General features: G+C 36.3%; 1 protein-coding gene across 7 annotated transcripts; it reads right to left on the bottom strand.

Moving 5' to 3' along the window:
• Positions 1–2997: 2997 nt before the first annotated feature.
• nej (nejire) lies at positions 2998–26762 on the bottom strand. Of its 7 annotated transcripts, none has more exons than XM_068771864.1 (23): positions 26158–26762; positions 24524–24741; positions 23990–24197; positions 23432–23598; positions 22850–23158; positions 21758–21952; positions 21353–21488; positions 16932–17251; positions 15920–16038; positions 15498–15663; positions 14934–15320; positions 13667–14608; positions 13020–13177; positions 10869–10949; positions 10390–10708; positions 10172–10315; positions 9618–10091; positions 9133–9366; positions 8208–9014; positions 7914–8114; positions 4989–5162; positions 3881–4105; positions 2998–3743 (listed from the first exon to the last, which is right to left on the bottom strand). In XM_068771864.1, exons 1-23 carry the CDS (start codon positions 26240–26242, stop codon positions 3333–3335), a joined length of 6480 nt encoding a protein of 2159 aa, XP_068627965.1. In that variant the 5' UTR covers positions 26243–26762; the 3' UTR covers positions 2998–3332. The 7 variants fall into 7 exon arrangements, with proteins under 7 accessions (XP_068627965.1, XP_068627966.1, XP_068627960.1 ...); XM_068771865.1 differs by having other exon boundaries at positions 24524–24738; XM_068771859.1 differs by having other exon boundaries at positions 10869–10979; positions 26158–26761.

The following is a 26762-nucleotide window of genomic DNA, read 5'->3' as shown; positions in this document are numbered from 1 at the left end:
CTTAACAAAACTTTACTGACCTTATGGTATTCCAGTTAAACGATGACGATTACACGAATATAGCTACACGCTGTACACGTATATGTGTAGAACTAACTACCTACTAGAACACGTGTGAGTGTAGTTAGTGTGCGGGTATGGATGGCAGCTAGGACCACTCGGAGATGTATGACGGGATACGGATCCTACCTCGGATCACCTTCGCTGTACGTGGGAGCAAGAGCGTGCGTCCGCCCCCTGAATCGAATTATAAGATATGTAATGCTTAATTTTATTGCATCGCTTGTGTGTAAGTGTTGCAAAGTTAGATAGCTATTTATACATTTATCAGGATTAATTAATCCCAAGTTTTATCATGGTCGCGAGGCGTATGAGCTATGTCACCATGTTGCACTTTATCCATCCTTCGTCCGTTAACAAAAGGACTAATTTCCTTTTGCTTGAATTATGATGTCGGCGAGGACTCACTTTAAGTGTGGCTTCCTAATAAATAAAACGTTTCTTCTTTTCGGTCGGGAGACGCCCTCTTAGGCCTCCTTTAAAGATTGCCACGACGACCGGTCTTGTGATAATATATTAATAAATCGTTTAGGACATAGACATAAAGTATTTAATATTTAGTTCAAATATTCATAGGTATCTCATATTTTTGTGAGATATTGTTCTAAACATTTAATAATATTTAGACAAATAAATGATGTCAGTGGCGCCTGGGCGATCTTGAAATGTACTAAATTAAACTCAAAATAGAAAATTTAAGAGACAAACTTCAACAACAATAACTTAGAAAAGGACTAAAATATAGCTACTTCCGCTATGCAACAGTTGTCGTGCAGTGAATGACTACTGCACGACTACTGCTGCATAGCGGAAGTAGCTATATATTAGTCCCTTTCTTAATTAGGATGGACTTCCGCAAGGTAAAGCCTGAATCTATTAGATATTCAACAATAATGTCACAATTTTTGATAAAAGTTTTATATTGTGTTCCGTTTTCTTGTTTTAATTATTTATATATACATATATTTATTGATTTCTATGTTAGAGGTCTATTTAACGTCTTATACGTGTATATTAAAGTTTTTAAAATTTAAGTCCATGTATTTTAAGAAATTATTTAATTATTATAAAAATTAAATTATTAGTCGTCGGAAGACGTTGGATGCAAGCAGCCTTCAACCGGTCCTATTGGAAATATATGAGGGAGGCTTATGTCCAGAAGTGGGCGTCCTGCGGATGAAATGTTGATTATTCAGTCATTACTTTTGTAATTTTGTGACATGCCACAAAAATTGGTTGACGATTTAATAAAATTAGATTCCGAAAGCGGTGGATATAGACACGTAGACTAGACAGAAATTGTCCGTAGTGCTGATAAAATAAAAGCAGATATTTTTTTGTAACATTTAAAAAATATGTATTCAAAATTTTTTATGAAAACTTTTTCAATTTGCGAAAATTTATATCCTTTTGTATAAGCGCTAAAGATCCTCAAACAAACTCACTTCATACTCGGAGTTCAACTGGTTTAGGTTATTACCGTACAGTTATTAAATAGTTTAAAGCGAAAACTTTAGCCCAATATTAAGCGTAACATTTAAAATATTAAACTTATAGAATCTACAATATTTCCAGGCGTCAAGGCATCGTTGCACCGATTTTTGTGTAACAAAAGCTTGTATAGTGACTCAGTGTTCAACACAATCCCTTCATTGCATTTTATGGAATAACATTTCCATCGTCCAACATAAATGCTCTCAAAGCGATCTGTAGATAATTTTTATGATATAGTTACTCACACTCTGTAACTAATAAAATTACAATATTAATAATAATTATAATATATTTTGTATTAATAACAATAAAAAATAGAGGTTACTACTTAACCTAATAGTTCATTTTTCTTCCAAGAATCCCTTATAATCTAAATAATATTTTTAAATGAACAAATTAAGGCAATGGTTTAAGTAAAAAGGTTAGTTATTATAAAAATTTAAGTTTTTTAATTTCACATTATTTACAATAAATTAAATAAAGTTTTTTTTGTTTATTAAAAATTTAACAATAACAAAATTTGGTAATTTATGCAAACATAAACTTCAAATAGCAAAACTAAAATTTAAAAATACATCGGGCCTTATTGGTAAGTTCATAATAGCTATGTAGATAGGGTTCTACTTCACATTTTTCTAAGAGATCGAATTGGGTACGGGGTGCTTAGATGAACCTAAGTATCTAACAGCCCGGCAGTTTGGAAAGTTGGAGTGGCAGTAGAAAGAACACTTTGAATGCGTAACAAATGGCAGCGGCCCTGCTGCATTGAAGACCTCGGAACGATTAGCTGAACATAGCACCACGTTCACCTACAAGATGAAGTGACGAGTGGGACGAAGCTAGATCTAGTCTTCTGGTCTCATTCGAAATCTATAGCGGAGACGCTTGTTTTTTCAATTATCTGCTGGTTGTATACCATAAATTCCTTCAATTAACCAAGAATAACGATTGTTTTTTTTAGAAAACTTTTAAGATTAATAATTAAAGATTTGTATCCCGTCATTTAAGATAGTAAAAAGGTAACTTGAGTATTACAAATTTAAAAAATATACGCAAACTCAAAAAAAATTTCACAATTTCTTAAATACTGGATTTAAGTGAAAAAATAAATAATTATAGACTCGTATTTAAAGGCGCTTTAACCCTCCAGAATTATCAGCCTTTGTTAAAGGATCTGCAAAACAAAACATTGCAAACCTTGCGAGACCGGAATAGATGGCAATATATTTTGTAAAACGTGTATTACATAATAAACATTAATATTAGATGTAACAAGGCTTTAACATCCTTTTTGAATGAATAATGGAGCAATGGGGAATGGGGAATGGAAAATAAATACACGGATGTAAATACAAATTTTAATAATTCTCATTATTTTCATTAACCTATGTACAATAGTAAAACATTCTGGGGTATAGTCGGAAACAAAAAAACAACGGTCTATAATGGTCACATAATTATATTATAAAATGATTTAATTACAATAAACAGAATAAGTATAATAATATACCTACACTACGAACAACTTACAATTAAAAACGCAGAAGCGGACAAGGATGTACTCTTCTCTTGTATTTACATTTTGTACATTGAGCGCAATCGTAATACTTAGACGTCCATCGCTCTACACCGATAATAAATAGTGCGCGTGTGTTGGTGGCTCACACAGCCGGGTGTGGGAGGGGGAGGGGGGATGAGGATGGGGTGTGGCTTTGGTGCGCGGCGCCGCGTTACGCTATATGGTACAAGTGCGGCGCGCGGCGCGGCGGTTATGTACACTACAACTGCTCGACGAACTTGGTGAGCTGGTCCTGCGGCGTCATGGGCGGCGGCTGGTCGTCGGGCGCGTGGTGAGGCGCGGGCGGCGCGGGCGACTGCCGCAGCAGTAGCAGCTCCGATGGCGTGGGCGGGCGGGGCGACGGCGTCGCGGGCGGCGACCTCTGCAGCACGCCCGCCACACCCACGCCCACGCCGCCGGGGAAGTAGCGCGCACTCAGCCGCGGCCCGCCGCCCCCCGCGTACGGCCCGCGCATGCCGAGCATCCCGCCGGCAACCCCGCCCACGCCCGCCACGCCGCCGCCCTGCTTGAACCAGCCGCCGCTCGCCATGCCCACGTTGCCCACGCCGACTCCCGTCGCGGACACGCCGCCCATGTTCACACCCGATACGCCGCCGACGGCGCCACCCACCTGCATCACGCAAAATAACAAATGCGATACTTTCTACAAAGCAAACAATTAATTATTTTTACAATGTTATTGGCTTTGATTCAATGAAATTTAACAAGTAAAAAAATGGCTTACAATAAAAGAACAGTGTTACTTACTTGTGTCTGCTGGGGCAGCATTTGATGCATCTGCATCCTTTGCTGCTGGGGCTGCATCATATGCTGCAATTGCGGCTGCTGCTGTTGCTGCACGCTGCCCACGCCCAGCCCTACGCCGCCCACGCCAACACCGCCTACTCCACCCACGTTACCCACACCCCCTACATTTCCCACAGACCCAACGCCGCCAACTCCACTGGCGACTTGTTGCTGGTTTTGATTGTTCTGAAATATTGTTTAATTCTATTTATTTTATAAAGTATGAAAATAACCTAACTCAAATAAACCAAGTAAGAAATATGCATTACCGCCCCCTTAGCATTTTACATCGCCTCGCCTATTGGACGTAAAACACTATATTTATATTTAGCCATCAAAGCGCGTGGACTCATAAACTCTCCTCGTGCAATCTAGTTTATCATTTAACCTTTACACTATACAACTTAGTGGTAACAAAATTAAAAATAGGAACCTAAAGTTTTCCTCCAACTGCTGTTATTACTGTGAGATTCTTTTTAGGTGTAAGCACTTTAAAAGGGTATATATATGTATAACTTTTTTAATCCATGGTTTCAGAAATAATAGTTTTCAAAATTTGAACCAGTAAATTTCAGTGTTTGGAGTAACAATAAAGTTGTTTTTTCTTTGCAATCTGTCTCCGCAGATTTTGTACTGCAAATTGTTTGGTCTGTCGCGTTAACTAAACATATTTTAAATTTTAGAGTGATCACCTTATGCAGGTTGATTGGGAATAGGCATAATAGCCTTAAAGCTTTTCACTATTACTATATATTTTTATGCATAATCAGTTTATTTAGATTATAGACCCATAGTAGTATAGAAGTTCAGACCAATAAGAACATATTAACAACATGTCCACAAGTACAAGATTTTTTTTAAATTTAGGATATACAATAGCCGAAATGAAAAAACGTGTATTTTGTATTGTTTCTGATGACGTTAATGCTGTTAGCCCAAGACTTTTACAGCTTCATCTCATGTGAGTTCACAACACAGAGGAGTTCATGAACTAAAAAAAAAACATGTTTGCCAACTTATAATTCTGATAAAACGACGGAGACAATAAGTGCATTGAATGATCACGAACCTGTCTTTGCTTGATGAACGCCGCCATAAGAGGAGGATTCGACTTGAGAATCTGCAGTATCTCCTGCTGCTGGTTGTGACTGGTGGGCGATCGCAGCGTCGCCATCAGCTGCTGCAGAGCCTTCTGGTGCACCTGTGGCTGTGTCTGAGGCTGTTGCGGCGCCGGTGCTCTTTGCTGCAGATATATGGAAAACCTCACAACTTGCTTGCCTTCATCTCATATTTTTTCTTCATATTAGGTTGAGATAAAACGTTTTTAATATCCTAACTTAGTTTACTTACATTTGTCTATTATGTATCAATTAAATTAATTTTGATAAGGAGAGAAAGGAATTCAAGATAGAGATGTTCACCAAGGCGACTCTCATGAATCTCTCACTCTCTCAATGAAACTTTTTGAATGGGCACACAGAGGATGTTTTTTTTTTTTTTTTTTTAATGGCCCCCGCTATTGGGGGCCTCTCGTACCCCTATTTATGTTGGGATAGGGACTTTACAAGCATTAAATTTTTTCACTTAGTTATTTTATTTTCATTCTCTTTTCTTTCATTCTTCACATAATCTTTCTTTCTGTTCTAATCTTTCATGCCACAATTCGTCTGTCTTTCTCTTTTCCTCTGATCATCTATCATTCTTCCCTTGCTTTTTACATTTTCAATAGCTTTTTATTTTTTATTTCACATTTTTGTTTCTTATACAATAATAATTTTTATTACAGATTTATATATTTTAATAGTTAATAATTATATTTTCTATTTTAATTTTTTAATATATATTTATTTCCTATATTTACGTTTTGTTTCTTTTCATTGCACTTTCCGCTATTTCTTTGCAAAGGGATAGGAATGATTCTTTATATTCTCCGCCTATCAGGGAGGGTATTGTATCCTCCCTGACTTGAATTCCAGACCGGCACTCGAAGCCGAACCGGAGTCCGCCGAATGCGGGACACCGAGCCACAAGGTGGATCACGGTCTGGTCCACGCCCGGTTCACAGAAGCACGAGGGGTCCTCCTTGAGCTTAAACCTATGAAGGTACTCAGAGAACCCCCCGTGACCCGTGAAGAGCTGGGCCGAGACCGCGTCCACCTCGATGCTGCGGAGCACGCGGTGGGCTGAGACGGCGTCCGGGAAAAACATCCTCGTTACCGAAGCCGTCGTTCCTTCTACATACCTCCTGTTCCATTCTTCGAGCGACTCCTGTCTCAGTTGCCGCTTGACGAATGAAACAGGGCATCTCTCATATTCTGGTCGTCTTTTACTCTTCAGGGCCGCTTCCTTGGCCAGCTGGTCCGCCCTCTCGTTCCCCTCCATCCCCGCGTGCGCTTTCACCCAATACAACCTTACATCCTTCCCTTTTTCTCTCACTTTCATCACATTCTCCTTCACTCTTAACGCTAAGGGGTGGAGGGTGTCCGATCTTGCGACAGTTTCGAGGGCGGACCGCGAGTCGCTCAATATGGCGCAGGCTTGCGCTGACTCGCCGGCCGCGTACCCTGTTGCCTCAGCTAGAGCCAGCAGCTCTGCCTGGTATACGGTGCAGAAGTTGCCCAACTTGAGCTTTTTTGTGTACAGCTCTGCGGCGCCCCGCTTGACGCAGAACGCCGCACCCACCTTATCCTCTATGCGGCTGCCGTCGGTATAAATTACCAAGTCGGCAGCCGCGGTGGCAAGTCGGACTTCCTCCGCACTTTCCCCCAGACAGGAGAACTCCACACCAACTTGACCAGACGGGTGCGGTAGTCTCAGGTAGCTGACCGGTACCTCCAGGTCTCGGTCCCCTACCACCTGCCGGGAATGACCCTTTCTTATTTCAAATAAGCGGGCTGCTTCTTGGACCCGAAGGTCCAGGGGAAGCAACCCGGCAAGTATAAGGGCCGAGTGCAGGGACGCGGTCCTGTGGGTCCTCGCGATCTTCTGCGCGAAGCCCCGCTGGACCGCGTCCAGCTGCCTGCGGACCAGCAGCTTCCTAGCCGCCGGCGCCCATGCACTCGCTGCATACAAAATCGTCGGCTCCAGCACCGACACAGAGGATGTTAGTCATCTAGATAAATAAAGCCAAGAATGTGCGACAAAACACACATTAACACATAAAACCAACGTAATGACAAATGGCAGGCAAGAACCTATCAGGATCAATAAAAGACATAGATGTCTATTCTCACAAATATGTACTACAATGGTAATTGATTACTCCTACAGATTTAACACAGAAGAAATTTATAGATATTTTGGAAATACTTGAAACAAAATTCGGGTCTGAAGGAAGCTATGAAAAACCGTAAAACCATAATCATTATGATTTGGTAAATAAGTGACAAAGACAGGTGTTTGAAACATCTTAACTTGTGCTTGAAAAATTATTATAAGTACTGTCTGAATAAAAGCTATAATATATTCAGCAATGGAATGTCCACCGGTGATATAGACAACCCTCATCAATTTCTATTACCAGTTGACATTTTAAAGATATCAACATTATTTCTGGTCATATCCTTATTGTCGAAAAAACTAGAATGGATAGTACCAACAATCCACTATGGAAGTTGCCATATGTAGGGCACTATGACAGCTTGTTGACATATACAGCGTGCCTGCCTCTTGGTGTGCCGCGTTATTTTCTTTTTTTAAGTTTTATGTGTGCATGTGATGCAAGGATAATATTTTTCTTGAGACTCCAGTAATGAACACATTTGTAGCCTAGCACAGCTTGCGCTCAATTAACACCCCGTAAATGTGTTCTGTAGAACAGGCTAAGACTCCTTAGCAAGTGTGTGTTAACCCTATCACTTTTGCTGTGTGCTCCGACGGAGTGACACCACTGAATAATGATCAATGTAAATTTATGCGTAAAAATAAACATTGCGGGGCACAAGGTCGATGGGTAACGCTCGAGTCGGTGTGTCGGTGGCGCGCGGTACGGTACCTGAAGCTGCTGCGCGTGCGGCTGCGGCTGCGGCGCGTGGTGCGGGAGTCGCGCGTGGTGTGGCGCGTGATGCAGCGGCGGCGGCGGCGCCCGGTAGCGCGCCGCCCATTCCGCGCGCGCTCCTCCCGCGCACCCCGGCGGGCCCATCGCCGCCTGCTTGCCGTACGACGGCGCTTGCTGCCTCGCCGCCTCTTCCTGCACCTGTGCACAAAATATAGTGTTATGACACTATTAGCTATCGTCACCAGCTTAGTGGCACCATGTGCTTAAATGTTACAAGAAGTAACTACTAACCTGCTGCAGCGCCTTCTGCACGTTGTGTGGTAGAGCGTGCGCTGCGGGCTTGGCGGGCGCGGCGGCGTGAGGCGGCGAGGCGAGCGGTGCGGCGGCGTGCGGTGGTGAAGCAGGTGCGCAGCCGCCGCGCGTGTTCATGGCTGCCATGCGCCGCCGTAGCAACTGCTGTTGCTGCACGCGCTGCTGCAGTTGCTGCTGCTTCAGCTTCTGCTTGATGCTGCTGCAGAATGGCACCGAGCATTTGGTCTCCTGGCAGTGCTTCGCGTGGTAACAGCAGAGCGCTATCAGCTGCTTGCATATTGGACAGTCGCCCTTCGTCTTGCGTTTGCAGATCTTGGTGTGCGTGACGACGCGCTTCATCTTCTGGCACGACGGCAGCCGGCAGTTGGCGTCGCGACACTGGCACGCGTGCACGAGGGACTGTATGCAACGCTGGATGGATAGTTTGCGGGCTTCCTGCGGGTTCGCCTGCTTCATGTCGCCCGGTGACGAGCCGACATCGATGTCTAGGCCGAGCTTCTCCATCTTGTGTGGATGACGTTCTTTCTCGTAACAAGGTACGCACAAGTCGAAGTCGTCGCACACCGTACAGTGGTATCTAGTCTCCACGTGCGACTTGCAGCTGTTACATGTGTAGACAAACTTGTCCTGACCCTGGTTGTGTAGTTCGTACAACATACAGAGCGTAGAAAACCTCGCCCGCCTCGTTGATGAGAACTCGTAGTGCTTGTCTCGCGCCATCGTTAGGAAAGCGTCACGACCGTCCATCAAGTCGCAATTTATTAAAGGATCTGGATCTTGAATTGGCTGCAACAATATGAAATTAATTACATTAGAGCGACAATACACAAGCTTCACGCATCTGCATAATTGTCCCAAAGAACTGAGATATGAGGAAGTGCAAAGTAGTTTGAAAGTTCCTTACCGCTAAGCTGGCTGCTGATTGCGCGGAATGTAGCCTAATAACGAAAAACACCTCCTTGTGCTTCTCCATGGTTGCAAATATCTTTGCACTGAGGTCACTGCCCTGCTGCTGGTCACTCTGCTTTTTGCTGTTCTTCCTTTGAGCAGCCTTTGATTTGTTCGACTTTTTCGCTTTCTTTTGTCCCTTTTTCTTTCCATCAGGTCCTTGTTCATTTTCTTCAGAAGACTGGAATATCTAAAAACATGTTAGAAATGTTCTCTAATCTAATAATTAATATTATTTGAAAATTAACTTTTCACTTGTTTGTTATATTTTTAATATTCATGGTTATTTACTGTTTTATTATAAACATATACAACATGACATTGTATAATAAACTGCAATAACCATAAGAGCTATAAATTGTCATCGCCTTTACCTCTAATGATTTATTGGATATGTAAATTTACTTATAAATAATAAATAACTTTGTTAATGATACTGACCACAGCTTCTGCAGCTTCAGCTTGTTTTCTTTTCTCCTCTTCTTCCTGGTCCAACTCTTTGATAGATTCTTCTAAAACGTTTGGCCAGAAATCACCCTCAAAGTAAGGGAGTTCAGCCGCTGAAGAGATATTATCCTCCATTGCTTGCTTAAGAATATCTTTGTAATCTAATATTATCCTCTCTATAATACCCTTGTCTAACATCTTTTTGTACCACTCTTGTAACCTCTTAGGTTTGGGTATCTTTTGTTCGGGTGGATGGCAATGGAATATGTAATCATCACCTTCCGATGGAGGACAGGCCCAAATATGGGCCATTGTGTATCCCAATTGTTTGGCGTAGTCCAAATAACCTAATAAAATCTCGTGATATACAGCAGTTCTATACTGCCTAGGTTGGAAGAAATGTACAGAATCAAGATATGCTATGTAAACACGCCTTGTGTTAGGTGACGGACTTTCACTACCATATTCCTGAAAATAAAAGAAATATGAAATACATACTGAAAATATTATTTGTTACAATGATAGATTGAGCATATGTCATAACATACCTGTACATGCATTCCAAAGAAACAAATGTCAGTACCATCCACCTCTTCAAATGCAAATAACGCTTTCGCCCGATACGGGAACTCGGCGCACAGTTCTCCCGACTCGACAAATCTGGACCTCATGCCCGGCTTCACTTCCACAATCTGTGTACAAAAGAGGGAACACATCAAAATTATGTTCGACTTAATTCATAATATAAACGGTGAACAAGACTCACTTTATCAGAAGACGCCACCACCCTGATATGCACTTCGCCTGCTCCAGCCTCTTTCTTCTTAAGAAAATTATTGACTCTAGTCTCAATATAAATGCCAAGTTTCGAAGTGGGCAGCTTCTTTGCACAAAATTTGTTCTCTTTCCGTTTAGCCGCTTTCTTCTTCAAACAATTATCACAGCAGAAGCCTTGGGGCCAGATTTGGTCATGGTGGAGCACACATATCTGATGTTGCTTCCTACCACAATCCATGCAAATAACAAATGGTTCTTGTTCCAAATGGTCATTTTTCATCTCCTTAAATTGATCTTTTTTGATTGCCCTGAAAGATCACAATTATTTACAATAAGAGAAACCCAAGAATTTCTCAGTGTAATTTTGGATTTACATTATTTGATGCTTTCAAGTTGTTGTTTTAAGGTTTTACAATATTTTACATAAAATATAATGTAACTATATAAATATAATATAATATAACTTACGTCTGTGGTTGAAGAGGGTCATCTCCCAGCGTGACGGTGTCGCCCTGGATGTCATTGAAGCATTTCTGGCAGAAGGTGTATCTATCGGAGACAACCCCATACGCTTTTAGACTTTATTTCATAATTTTCATCCATGTAGCGGTGGTAGCGATGGTAGCGGTGTGAAGCGTGACGGGAACATTTGTGTGCAGACAAAGAGGTGCGTGGAGAGGGCGAAAAAAAATTAGTAAGCAATGAGAACATAAAAGGGATTAGTTGTAAGACAGTTCACAAATATGTATTAGGTACAGTATGTCAAAAATTATATGCATACAGCACAGGACAGTTCATAGCGACATCTAACGGATACAGCGAGCCACCACAGAACACTGTTCTACAGGTCTTGTTCTCTACATAATGATATAATACAAAAGCAAAGGAAAGCTATAAACTAGGTATGTTATGTGTAAATGAAGGTTACATATTAATCCTGCACCATGTTAATGATGCAATAGGAACACAAATATTAATGATATGTATTATCATGGACTTTGCCATTCTCTATAACACTGACATGGTATTTTAGAAACAAAGTTATTGTGAATTAAATAGTTTAGACACTGCAAAGTATTATTATACTTATAATTTAATTAAATAAATACCATACAGTCTAATTCCAATAAATTTATTGAATTTACTTTTTCATAACTCACTTTCTAATTAAAAGATAACAATGTACAAAATTCAATTTTATTTAAAAATATCGTGTAGTAAAAATTCACTTAATTTATTAAGTTCATATGACTACAGATGTTTTCAAGTTTACAGTAAAAATTTAATCTCCAATTCACCAATAAGAGGGTAATTTCAACTAATCCAGGTAAAATCGTCCATTAAATCACAAGTTATTGGAAATACCTTCGAGTTGTACCCTCAAATTATACAACAAAAACTACTTTTAAACATTCTGGGTTTTTTTTCCTGAAAATATTTGTCACTGATGTTATTTCAACAACAATATCAAAGCTCCACGTTAATTTTGCCCATATATAACATTTTAGCCCTACTAGGCTTCATTAAAACACAGTCCTCCAATCTTTAACTAAAGAGGTTGTTTCAGAAAATTTATTTGTGCTTTTGAGTACCCCTTCTTGCAATACAAATAATTCAATAAATTTATAAAAAAGTGCTATAAGACAGTTTCATCTTCGGCATTATGTCAGTTATTTTATAAACACATCCATTATCCATGGAAAAGTTATAAATTAAATAAAAGTGAATCTTTGCAAGTTTATTTGCTATATGGCGTAACTAGCCACTGGACACTTTAAAAAAAAATCATTAACTTTGTTTCTAAAATGGCGTGGTACAGTGGTAAGACAAATTATGGTTACTATTTAAGTACAAAATTTCTATGATTCCTAAAGTTTTTTTTTACATCCTACAATAAAAAATAGTTATCTGTCTTTAATTAACAATTAATTTCGTTACTTCTTGTAGCTTTAAATAGTAGCCATGTATTGAATATATTTAATACTCAAAAGTTTCCAATATATTTTTATTCTAAAAATTATATATTTTGCCTTTTACACCATTAATTAATATTAGATTGAATTCGTAAATAATAAATAAATAATTCATAAGACTAAATCTACTTTAGAGACCGATTGACTGAGACATCTTGTGAATAATAAATAATATAAAAACTTTTGAGCTGAAATATGTAGAATTTCAATGAACTTTCTTATCCTAAAAAACAATCATGGATCAACTAAGATTTCAACAAAAAATAATTAAACAGAATTTAACTTTTGAAATTTTCATTAAGATAATACAAAAGTTGTTTTTTGGTTTGTCATTTTTTATAGATTATTTGACACAAAACGTTTTGAAAGAATTTTTGAATATTTAAATACGCTTCGATTGTGAACGCGCAAAGTTAGCGCTGCCCCCTCCCTCCCCCTATCAGTTATGATAAAATTTGAATTCCTAATTCTGCCACGGAACACCCTACTCCGTCAATATTTTTTGTAAGTTATCATATATATTAATAACAAACATTATCTTTTTTTTTATCAAAAAACACTATTTTGTAAATAAATAACAATTATGTGCTTCAGGTATGATGCCTCAAATTACACAGTAATCTTTCTTAAATAGGTAAACACTAACCTGTTTTGGTAGCTAAAGTATTTCGCGTCCCGGGGTATCGTGCACAGTTGCTTGCCATAGCAGCATAACACTTGGGGGTTGAAAGTGTACTTTCTTCCACAGCAGTAACCCAGGCTTTGCATTACTGGATCGATCTCTTGCTCAAACACCTCTGACAGCTTAAATAGATATGACAACATCAAGGTTATAATAATAGAGTTTAAAACAGAAAACAAAGACTAAATTATGTATGCAAAAAATCGCATTAGCATTTCTCCTTCATTTGAATTATTTTAAACTCTTGTCAAATAATCCATTTTTGTTGGCTTTAAGTTAAGGGTGAAAAAGTTTGAAATGAGGAAGCAACTTGTCAGCTTTCAGTTTATATGTAACATCCTTATGTGCCCAAGAAAACTAAGCGTATGATGACATTTTTACTTTAACTTTACCAATGACGTAGAGTATCTAGTTTTTTTAAGACGCGTTTTATGTATTTTTTACGTAACAGATATCTGTTTTTAAGCAGTAATGCAGTTGTTCGTAAACACAGTTATAGTAATACCTATGTTAACACATACTAGCAATATCTATCTTCTATTTTCACAAAATTTATAATTTAGCTATTTATTAACATATTTTTTTTTTACTTTAAAATAAAGTTTTCTCACCTTGGTACAATACCTGTAGACCCTGGAGTTCTTCCTGTTGTAAAGCCACGCGTTGTCGAACATCAACCACACGTCATCTACATATTCCCACGGATCTTTGTATTCCCCTCTGTCCAACTTCATCTTGATTGTTGACAAATCTATGGGCTTTGTCACGATGTCAAAATAGTCTGGAATGCCGAGCGCCTGCGCGTCCACCGGCTGCCTGAAGGGAAGCGACTCTGGGTCCAGGCAGAACAGCTTCTCTAGGGTCGGCATCAATGCTTGCCGCAAATCTTCAGCTTTAAAAACAAACATTCTCTTTGGCCCTCGATCGGTTTCCGAGCTCGCTGAGCTAACAGGCTCTTCACTTGTCTCCTCTTTGATTTCTGTTTTTATTTCCGTCTTAACAACAAACTCTTGATGCCTCTCGGGCCTGTCCATCGGTTCTTTGTCATTTGGCGTTTCAGCTCTCATGCCTTTTCCTCCACTGTCTTCATCGGGCTCTTCTTTAACTCTGATGTCGTCAGACTCTTGGTTGATTCGAACATCCTCGGGGCTGTCATCCGCTGAAGCCGCAGCATTTAATGCCGCTTTTTGTGCGGAAACTGAGGCGGGACGTGATGTTGGCCGTGGCTCGGGCGCTGGGCTCGGATGCGTGTGAGGGGTGGCAGGGGTACCCGGAGGCGCGGGACCGGCTGAGTTAACAGGGTTAGGCGATGCTGTCGACTGATCGCTTCGGAACGATGAATGATTCATGAACGGGCTTGCAACAGGCCCTCCGCCGGACAGACGCACTTTAGCATCTTGCTGATGGTTGGGAGAAGCGAGTGGGGCCGGGCCGTTGGTTTGCATAGGTGGATACTGAGGCGCGGGGGAAGTCATCGGCTGCCCGAATGGAGACATGCCTGGATTGCCAACGCTGCCTACGCCCACTGATCCCCCGTTAGGAGTTTGCGGCATCTATGAATATATAAGTATATTTTAATTAATGCGAAATTTAACATATTTTAATGTTTGTGCCAAAATATTTTTTATTAATACAGATATTTTTATAAATACAGATTTAAAAGACTAAAAAGATTAGGAATATGTGAATTTAACCGAGACCAGAAAGCCTAACTGTTCAGAGGCTACTAATATAGTAAATGAAGATTTATTTAATGTGGATGTTAAATGATTATAACATCCACATTCATTCCAAAAGAAACTCAAAGTAGTAAAGAATATAAACAATTTAGATTTTTCTGTATGTTACAAATATATAATATAAATAAACTTGTCGTACCTGATTAGGACTCGGACCTGGTGGTCCAACAAGATTACTCTGGAAGGCCATTCTACTTGCAGGTATTGGCAAAGGCGCCATTCCAGGGGAAGGTATTCTCAGTCCGAGGCCAGGTGCTGATCCCAATCCAGGCCTTGCAAGACCTACGCCGGGGCCCACTCCTGGTCCAACAGTAGGCCCAACTGCCGTCCCAGGACCAGGGCCAGGTCCAACACCAGGAGCTCTTACTCCCAACACGCCACCTGACATAACACCAGATTGCTGCAATTGCTGCTGCTGCTGCTGTTGTTGCTGCTGCTGTTGCTGCTGCTGCTGTTGTTGCTGTTGCTGTTGTTGTAATTGTTGCTGTTGTTGTTCTTTTCGTTTCTGTCTCTTTTCTTCTAATTCCTGTTTCAAAATTTAAATATTGTTTATGTATTCTTAATTACCTTAACATTACACTACTGTATAATTGGTATAATGGTATTAACATAAGGATATTCAAATGAAAACTAAAGAAAATTTAGACAGATCCAAGGATTAAAAAATGCTAACATTAGTTAAATTGACACAAATTAAACTTACCTTCTGTATCTTGTATATCTTTTCGGCAAGAAGATGATAGTATTCCGATCTTGTACTTGCCATTTCATACATGTCACCTTCAACCTTTCTTGCATAGGCAACCAAATTGTGCATTCTTTTGTCTAGCATTGCAGTTGGATCCGGAGTCGGAAATATAGCTTGCACCCTGTATATTAATGACTCATTATTAAGGGAAATTTTTAAATAATTCAATCAAATATATAATAAAGCAAAAATCATTTAAAGCAGAATAACTCTACTATTATATTTAATTATTTAATTTTGTAATTATAGTAATAACATAATTTTTTTATTAAAATTTAGTTTAAAACTAAGTCATACATAAATGTTTCTAGTTCAACTCTGTATTAATAAAGTAGTAAGTGTCATAAATTACGCAAATTTATACAAAATTAACTTACAGTTTATGAACAAGATGGTTTCTGAGATCTGCTGTTATAGACTGGTGCCATTCCTTGGTTCCGGAAACGGGGTTTGCGGTGACCGGTCCTCCAGGAAGTTGCAGAGTGCCCGTGCCCATCTAAATCATTTTACACTATATTATAGACTAACTCGTTGGATAGTTTGCTGAAGCTGTGATGTCGCAAATGTACATTTAAATTAGCAGATTTTTAGCATCAACTAATGCTAACTTATCTCAATCAGTATAGCAACTGTGTTAATTGCATCCTATTTAATATCAATTGTTGGAAACTGCAGTTCACAAGACACATATGGTTCTCTGTAATAATTAAACAAAATATAATGTCTGCACCATAAGTCAACATTAAGAAATTTAAATCCTGAGATTATATATTTATTAGATGCTATAGAATTAGTGAATGAAACATTTGTATCTTAAGCTGATTATGTAATCTACTAAAGTAAAAAATGTGTTTAAACTAATTGATGTTTAAACAAGCTGACTTGAAATGTTCTTAAAAAGGGATGTTACAAGCGCGCCCTAATCTGAGATGAGCCCACAACAAGATCTAGTTGGGTTTTTATTTGTGATAACATTTACTTCTTAATTTATTAAAATAATTTAGAGACTGCATGAGAGTGCCCATAAGAGTTACTAGCTTAAAAGAGACATTTAGAGCCAGCTTACACTGCTGCCCAAGTGACATTTGCAGATTCTACTGATGTAGGTGAGCAGGACAAAGGGTGTTTAGCTAAAACCTCCTTTAAAGCTATGAAGACTAGGATGGCGATTCTCGTCTCAGGCTGCTACTTACAATTGAGACAGTCAAACTCTTGATAGCTTAGGCGGAGCATTTGTGAGTGAGCACACTCTACGAGGGGACTCTCGGCTTGGGCAGTCTCTTGTCGTGGATATTATCCTTTTAGCATTCTTTCTCAAGAGGGAGAAGAGTTGCTTGCGCTATGTTATCTATAATATAGGGCGAATTAAAAATAATGCGGGATAGTTACTAGTTGCGTTTGCTGTTGCTGCTGCTGCAGATCGGGCATGGGCTGCTGCGCATAGACCGGCTGTAGCGTCGGCTGCGGCACGTCGGTGAGCGTGGGTCCTCTCGGTGCCGCCATGCGCGCCACGGCGCCGCGGAACCCGCCCGCCATCGACGTGGAGCACACGAAACCTAGCGCTTCGTACGCGCGCTTCATGTCTCCTGGCGCCGGAGCGCTAGTGCTGGACGCAAGCGGCGCGCTCAACGCCCCAGCGCCGGCCCCTTGCGCCACGCCACCCACAGATACTCCTGAAGCGACACCAGTTGTCGCGTGAGACACTATAGCTGTTAAACAATAAATATTATTTATCTTTTATTGTATAGATTTAATATGTTATTAAAAGCTAATGTATAAGAAATAATTAAAGAAAAGTTGTCAAAGAAAGTATATAGTCTTGCTGACTTAGGCGAAGTAGTAAACTTAACTTGACGTCAACAAGAGATGTAAACCCTTGCGTGTGAAATAAATATTATTATTTTTATTTTGAATAAAACAATACAATGTGATTATTGGGTTAGTAAATAAATTTTTAGAAATTAAGACAAAAGGGACGAAAAGTACACAAGCCTAATATTACGTTCATTATTTAGTTTGCATTGCAACTTTGTCAATTGTTTACTTGCAGAATAATATTTTAGCTAGACTCTAAATTAGTAAAACATTCATTGTAGTATTAGAAATTTTTATATTAATTGGATAAAGTGAATCATTAGCTGCTTCTAAACGCTTCTTTTGAAAATCTATGGAAGTGGCCTGTGTTCGGCAATGAATGTTCTGTCCTGCGGCTGCCATGATGGTGATGAAAGGGGAAAGTTTTTAAAAAATATCGCCCATATATCATATCCGCTCCTCTTTGTAACCCTTTGTTCAAACCTTAACCAATATTCGACTTTTATTTAAACACGATAATTTCTTTGTAAATAAAGTATTATGATAGTTGGCAAGCAGAATAAATTTTTATATTTAAAATAAGAGCCACAATTATATAAATTTTTTCAAATGTTTTGCTACAGACACAGGAGCTTATTATTGAAGGGACCCTTTTTATTTATTTCTTTAAATGTCAAAAGCCTGAATGCTTAATTACTTATAAATTGAGGCAGATATCCCGTACCTCAGTTTATCGTCACCCAAATCCTTTAATGCAAAGCATGGGATGGACATTATTAAATCCCTTTAAACTATTGTATTTTTAACTGTGCATTTAATTTCTACATCTCTATCAATTTAAAATTTTAATTTGTTTACTGTAAACTAATTTAAGTGTTTGGCAAATTAAAATATGAAATGTAATTGTTTTATAAGATTTTTATATTAGCACTCCATCGTCTATATTTGTGTAAAAACAAATGTATTTTCATGTGTGTGCATAATGATGCAACTGGCATAGCACCAAATACTTAATAGATTATTTATTAGAGCTATACACACAGCTACAATATTTTCATATAGGCTGATATATTATAAAGGTAAACTATAATAAAATATGAATTCTTTGCAAATTCAAATAAGGTTAATAAAATGAATTCATTTATTATGTAACTACAGATGATTTGTACAATGTTAATATATCACTGTCTTACACATTTGAGAGTTTTAGTTCATGTGTATTATTTATTATAAAGAATAAAACATGATTGCAAAACAGCTTAAAATATACAAAGCTTCAACTTTTGTATTGAACAAGTTAAATAAATATCAATATTTGTGAATGTCATAGAGAGAAGTAAAAAAAAATTTGAATTCATATTAACAAAAGAATATTCTGCACAAAAATGCAGAAAAAAAAGGACATTAGAATATTCAAGAATAAGTTATTTTGATAATTTTATTTTTAAATATAAAATTATTAAATGAAAAATATCCATATGTAATAAATACTTCTTTCGTGTGGTTATTAAGGTTACAGTTTCATTTAAAAAAATGATAATTTAGAAACCCAAGTTTTGTTGATGATTCATTCCCATGGCCATTACTAAAAGCAATTAATATTTCCTAATAAATAACAAATCTACAACCCAAAATTAATTACTGCGTTAACTGACAAAAAAAAGGAAATTGTAGTAGTTAGGGGAATAAATAAAATTTAATCTTACACTAAATCTCAACATGAATGTTTCACATGCAAAAATGTAAAAAAATATGATTGAAGTGAAACTCTTAATATTTAAATAAAATATTTTATTTTATCTAAAAATTTTATTTATTATAGTAAGATTATGGTCACAATTACAGAAATAACATTTCAAATTTAAATATTATCACACATATACTATAATAAAGAAGCTATTCTCGTCCTGTCTAAAAGTTGGACACCAACAAAATGTAGTACTTGTAACAACACCTAATACGAAACAATGAAAATAAAGTCAATTAAAATTAACACTTTTTAAAGTATTGTTTGTTAATAATATACACGTCGTGTAACATTATTTTTGTATTTATTAAGTGAAAGTCGGAAAAATATTTAATTTATAGGTATAAATACATTTGTTGTACTCCAAACGCATCTAAAACTTGGATTGTTTTTTTTAAAGATAATCTATATACAAAAAGTATGCTTTATTGTGAAGTGAATAAATTATTACTTTTACTACTGAACTTAAGTTTATTACTGAAAAATTATTTACTTATAAGTTTTAGACTTATGGTCATTCAAAATCTTAATATCACTATTTCACAACATTTAGTTTTTATAGATGTACATTAATGACATGGTTAATAGATACAAAATATACCTCATTTATATATAGATGCAATTAAAATTCAGCTAATGATTAGAATTACGAGTTCATTTGAATAACCAAACTGACGATATTAGCGACCATGCATATAAGATTAGCTCTAATGTGTATAATAATAATTTACTAATATAATCATTATGAGTAAGGATTTTATTACAATCTTTATTACAAGAAATCCTATTTAAAATCTTTTATATTACCAAAACATGAGAGGTATTCATAAATTATAATACATATTTCATCAATGAAAAATCAAAGGATAGGAAGTATAAAAGAAGAGAGATTGCTCTGAGTGCTTTAGAGAGCAGAAGTAGGAGTAGTGTCACAACATCAATAAAAGAAACTTTAATAAACGGAAAATCGTGCTTCATGTATACTAAAACCTATAAGCAAATGGTAGAGTAAATAATGATTAACTCTTATTTTCTAGCTAATTCTCGTGAATATATCTATATATATTTCCTATCTTGCAGAAAACCTCTAATATTATACTCCAATACAGAGTTAGATCCAAATATTTAACAACTGTGCATCTTATCTGAAATAAGACATTGTTTAAATGTTCAATTATATCTGACCCATTTAGTATAATTTAGACTACCTGATCTAAATTATTGAAAAATATAATTGAACGTTTTAGAGAAGTTTATGGTCAATAATGACTAAAGTAGGGGTTAAAAAATTTATCAAACTTATTTACTTATGTTATCTTTGGCTTCCATTGCACAAAGATAATTGTTACAATGACAAAATGTAATAAAATTACATGTGGTCTATACAAGACATGTACTTAACTGTGAGTGTTAAAATGAAATATTATGCAACAATAGAAAGAAGGTTGAAATAATACTTTAAACTATGATTACAAAGCAAGAATGTTCATTTTCTGTCATGCAAGCCTATCATTTACATTTTACTGTAATTTTGACTTGGAATGTTCACCATTTCAAGTACTAAGGGTACTACAAACTACTATCACAAACAAATTCAATAATTACTCCATTTATAACATATAAACTTAAAAGGTATCTGTATTTAAAATTGTAAATACCAAACAAAAATAAATATAAAGAAACAAATTTACGTTATGGACATTAAATTTTACTAGACATATTTTACATTTTAAACCTTACTACTCCAATTAAAAAATAGATTCATTTTAAATAAGTGTCTTTTTGTTGTATAAATACATAACTTTCTTTGGTTTTAAAAAATATATGAAGAAATAGTACATACACAGGGGTGGCCAACCTGTGGGTCTTTAAAGGATTATTTGTGGCTCCTAATAAATGTACTTGAGCTCTTTTCATTTTTGTGTCATTTTATTTAAAAAAAAAAGTGAAAATCAAGCACTGGCCAGTATTAACCAGTGTATTATTATCCAGTGTCTGAAAGGATTACTGGAAATTGAATGTGTTTAATGTTGTTAGAAGTTTTCAATAAATATAATATTAATATTTTTTGGATACTTTTGTAAATACACTAGGCATTTAAAACGTATATAATTATGGCTCGCAAAAAATTTTATTTAAAAAAAATGGTCCATACTAGCAACAATACTAACATAGAGTTTGAGGCTAGCATAAATTAAGAAAAGCTTAGAATGCATCAAAAAATTATAATAAAAAGATTAACACTTACGATTCATTGTATTGTTTTTCCTGTCAGCTTGTTTCAATGGCAAACAAACGGGACAGTCATTCTTGTTACAGTGTTTCCAATGATTAATAATTTGTCTTGATGACGAGCAGTGTGGTATGGAGCAGTTTTTCCCTGCCTGTAAAACAAATTTAAAAAGATACTTTTTTATACAATTCAAATTTAGTATTTCACACACACACAACAACTGTTTTATAAAACAATTTTTCATAGTTATTTGCACACCGTTATTTACCCATACACATTGAAGATGTATGTTTAGATAATGTGTACATAGAGAGGATGTGAATACTACACTAGTACTTGCTTTTCTAATGATTACACAAATTGTGGTTTCAAAAGACGTAAAGTTATTTTTATTTTTTAGTGAGATTCAATGATACTAACCTGACAAGACATCATATGATTCAAAACTCCTTTCATGGTTTTGCAGTGCGGTAAAGTACATTGCCACGTCTCGCCATTTTGCGATTGCGATTCCCGCCGTTGACACTTGTGCGCGTGCAGGAGTAGCACCAACTGCTGCTGAATGAGTTTGCGTTTCTCCGGGTCTGCGATCGAACCACTAGGTGGCGCAGCGGACTGTAGTTAGAAAATAAAGTTAAATGAGAATGTTCCTATGAAATAGAAATTTTATTTAATTAGTCCAAATACATATTAGCTATAGGAAGTTTTAGCGTTTTTTTATTGATTGATTTGTAAGTTTTATATATTTATTAAAAGACCTTATATTAAACAAAGCTTTAAAACAAGGTGATTTTCTTTGAGTAGATGCTAAAATTAGTTGATAGTACAAGGCAAAGAGGTGGCTTTAGACATTTTCATTACAAAAACATAAATTACACAAATATAAATTATCTTCAAGATTTATGCATACTCAATTGTAAAAGCAAATTCGAACTATACATATCTTAATGATAGAAGAATGAAAAAAATGTTAGAAAAATAGTTGAACACGTAAAATAAAAAAATAGTAGAACACTTTTTTTGTATACAAACCACAGAGTAAAATAAAACACTGTCCTTAGCAGTCAAATATTTGATAATTTAGAAAAGGAAAAGGTTTGTTAGGATACAATCAAAGCAAAACTACTTAGTACTTACTACCCTAAAGCATTACAATGAAAGTATGATTGCATAATTATTGTAGTCTTGCAGTGTATGAAATAGAAAAGATGTTTTTGTAAGTAACCATTATTTTTTATTACAACATTAAGTGAATTTATAATGCCTGAGAGAACTAATTCGTTTATTTTTCTATTGATCTATAACACATCAAAACAACTTTCGACAGTACTAATGCTGTCGGAACAGTTAGTTAATCCATTTAAAAAAAAATAATACATCGGGAAATTTTAAACTGAAAGCTTTGATGCTATTTTAGAAAAATCTTTCATATGACCTATACCATTTTAGAAGACAATGCATTTGTTTTTTTTGGAACTGTATTTCATATAAAAAAATAAATTATGAACATACCTGTGTTGCTGCTTGTGGCTGCGACTGTCCACCGGCAGGAGCGCCGGGCGTCTGGGGGGAGGGCGCCGGGGGAACAGCGGGCGCGGCGCCGCCCGCCGGCGCGCCCGCATCTGGCGGCCCGAAGCGTACGCCAGGCGGACAGCGCGTAGGCGGTGATTGTCCGTAAGTGGGGTGGTAGGGCGCGAGCGGATGCCCGCCACCACCCGGAGCAGCCATGCGTCCCACGTGTTGTAGTGCACCCCGCATACCCACTCCCACGCCGACACCCACCCGCCCGCCAAGTGGTCCATTCTGCATCACCTGTGACAACTTACAGTATAAAGCTTTTTAAACTATCGTCATATCAAAACCAAATTACCAAAACATAATTGTTATTTATGAATGTCAAATTAGTATAAAGTAAAGTAGTCAAGTCAAAGTTATATAATCAACTATAATTTATATGATCTTAAAATTGGGAAGTGAAGAAGTATTTTTGATATAGTCCAATATATAATCAACTATGTGAACAGAGTGACAAATAGGAACCATGAGAAATATATGCACTATGCTGCTATTTAAATTTTAAATCTCTACACTTACTTGCGTGTGGGGATGATGGGGAGCAGCTGCATGATGATTGTTTGTCATAAGTGTAGGTAGCTGCTTGTTAACATTGTTAATGATCCCACTGCCAAGCATTCCAGCACCAGTCATGTTGCTGTTCGTCACTATCATATTGCCTCCAACATTTGCTACATTCATGCCACCTGTAACAAAAATATTTATATGTAAAACACAAGATAGTTTCTTGTCCCTACAGGAATACCTAATTCTTTTTCCGATTATGATAAATTTTGTAATTCCTTTAATGTGTAAAGAACTATTCAACAATATAAAATATGAATAATTAAAAAAAATCATTCCTCTGTACTTTTTGCTGACAAACCATAATAAACATGCAAATGTATGGTTCACCTATTAATAAATTCTACTGGTAGTCCAAAACCATTGGTCATCAAATCTACACACATAGGTACTCTTACTAATGTTGTATAAATTCTCACATATTAAAAAACAAGGTTGGTGATTGTTATAACATGGTTGAATATAATTATGAAGGAATAGGAAGTGAAAACACAACAAGACAAAAACACTTACCTTGAATGGAGCTCATGGGCATATTTGAATGCAGTTGATTTGGATGGCTTGTATTTGGCATTAGCTGTGGGTGCAGACTACCCATAAGATCCTTAGAAACAGACACATTAGGCGGTGACTGTAAGTTAGGACTCTTACTTCCTAAAGTACCCAATCCCAATGGATTGTTGTGGCTTACTAAGCCACTCTTGTTGCCCTGTGAAAAGACCAGGAAACGGTAATCATTTATTAGTATTGCTTTGTAAAACTTTTAATAATTTGAATAACATGATTTAACATACTTTAACGCAAACATGACTTTAGTTAAAGATCATATAGTAAAAATTAATTATTACACTAATTTAAATAAAAAATGAAGTTACTTTCATTTGCTGCATCAGTAATATTATTACTATATCAATGAACAATGACAAATAATAATTTTGTTAACAATTGTTTACAAAAGTTAAATTTACTCCAATAAAACCAAAATCAATGTTATTACATAAATAAATGCTAGCATTTAGGGATACACTATTAGTCTCAGGTACTCACTTGTTGTATAAGGTGATTGTTAATCTGCCTGTGCATAGCTGCCGCAGGATCATCCCCATTAAGTTGTTGCTGTGGGGCCATTTGCCCACCAGGCCCTGGTCCCTGCGCCGGAGGCTTGGGGCCTGTCACACCGGGTTGCTCTCCCCAGGACCCCGCCATCAACTCATCTGGGAGGTCTTTTTCTAGGTCGAACATGTCAAGGTTTGAAAACCCATCTACTGAAACAGATATAACACATTTGGTAAATCTGTTTCCAATTATAACAAATTTCTTTTATGTTTACAAGTACTGGATTCTTCTGTTCAGATAACACAATTTTATTTAATCTAAAAAAAATCCAATAATTCCTAATAAAGTAACAAAAAAGCTTTTAATTCAAAATTTAATATTACAGTAAATAAGATTTAAGATTCATGTGCTAATATAAAAAAATAATTGTGCATATTTATGAAATTGCTTCAAACAGGAGGATTGACATACACATACTAAGAGTTAAATGTAATAAATAAAACTAAAATTTATGTTATTGTTAAATATTACATGTTATTATACATATATATATATATTGTACAATTTAAAAAATATTGTCACTACATAAAGTCAAATTAACTTTTAGTTAAAGTCAATTTTTTATTTATCACAAAGTCTAAGCAAAAGTTACATAAAATTATAGAACAGTGACTACAAAAACAATTTTTTTTAAAACTTATGTTAGAATACTAATTTTTACATGTTTTAGTAAAACTAATCTTGTTTGCAATTATTATAATTAATATAGACTTATTCTAAAATATTAAGTACCACCATACTAGATGAGGTATAATATATGTTAACATATAAATATTCATTTATTTTATTCAATTCTATTAGAAGGTTATATTAAAATGTTGAACATTACCAAATAGGTTATTAAATTTAAACTGTCAATAGCAAATATTTGAAAACTTTGCAAGTGTTTATTCAAAATTAATTTTCAAAGTTCTGCACTAAAGTAATAAGTTTTAAAATAAGTTTTAAACATTTGTTTATGTGATTGTATATATTCAAAAAATTGTTACTATGATTGGTTGCACAAAACAATCAATATTCAATACGTTTTATATTTTACAAAAAAATTCTATGATATCAACTTATATTAATTTAATATTGATGATTATAACTTAAAAGGAACTCCATTGTCTTAAACTGTAAAAACTTTTAATGATATTGAACCCTAGCTTACTTTTCGAAGTAAACATTAATTCACTTTATTACTTTTCCAAAAGTTATTGAAACCTTTAAAGCAGTATTTTATTCGAGGAACTACTTTGTTACTTTATTTTGAAATAATTAATAGAATATTATTCAGAAATATAAAAGTTTTATGAACTATTTACATGCGTCCTTTTAATACAAACTTTTGACTTGAAGTGACCCTTTAACCAAAAACAACTCAATGAAATTAAGAAATATGTTAAAAATATAGCTATATTTGTTCATTTCTTATGGTTTACGCTCAAAGAACAATAATACGACGCAAAACTTGCAAGGCGCTAACAAGAGCGAACGCAAAATGTCAAAAATCACGGCAAGTTAATATTACTAAAGTATAGTGAAAACTTCAATAAATTTAAAAAATACACACAAATACTCACCCGCGGTGTCCGAGGGACCCTGAAAAGGGTCCCGGATCATCTTAGCTCGCTTGTTAGGCGGCTCATCAACATGATGATCGGCCATGGCTCTGTTTACTAAACGTAAGCCGTCGTGAATATTTCGGCCCGCCGATTCAAATAACACTTTTATGTCTTAAATCTTGAAGAAATAACATTTTAAAGCGATTTATGATCCATCATTATTAAATTCACCCACATCCCGATCGTTCGATGTCCTTCAGACCATTGAAGGCACATATTAAAATTTCTCACTCAAGTATTCGCCATTACAAAGCTCGGAACCGAAGAGCTACACAGACCCTCTCACCATCTTCCGTCGGAACTAGCACAATAAATGAAAACAATATCACCAGATTTTCGCTACTTTAAACTACTTATTTTAACGAACGAACACCATTTTTTCACTTAACTCTTTAAAATATACGGAATGGTACAGTTTATGACAAAATGATGTAAGAAAAAACAGAAAATTTACACGACAAATTCCGAAATACTTCTTAGTCTCTCCAGCGCAAAATGGCGGCTGTTGATGAAAACTTTTTCTACGCTTGTCAGAAAATGTCGGCCTGTAAAGAGACCGCGAA

This window comes from Battus philenor, unplaced genomic scaffold, assembly GCF_028537555.1.
Source record: "Battus philenor isolate CCGP_79_NKW_IND1 unplaced genomic scaffold, ilBatPhil1.0.hap1 SCAF_4, whole genome shotgun sequence".
In the NCBI taxonomy this organism is placed as follows: Eukaryota; Metazoa; Arthropoda; class Insecta; order Lepidoptera; family Papilionidae; genus Battus; species Battus philenor.
This window is presented reverse-complemented; position numbering and strand designations above follow the sequence as displayed.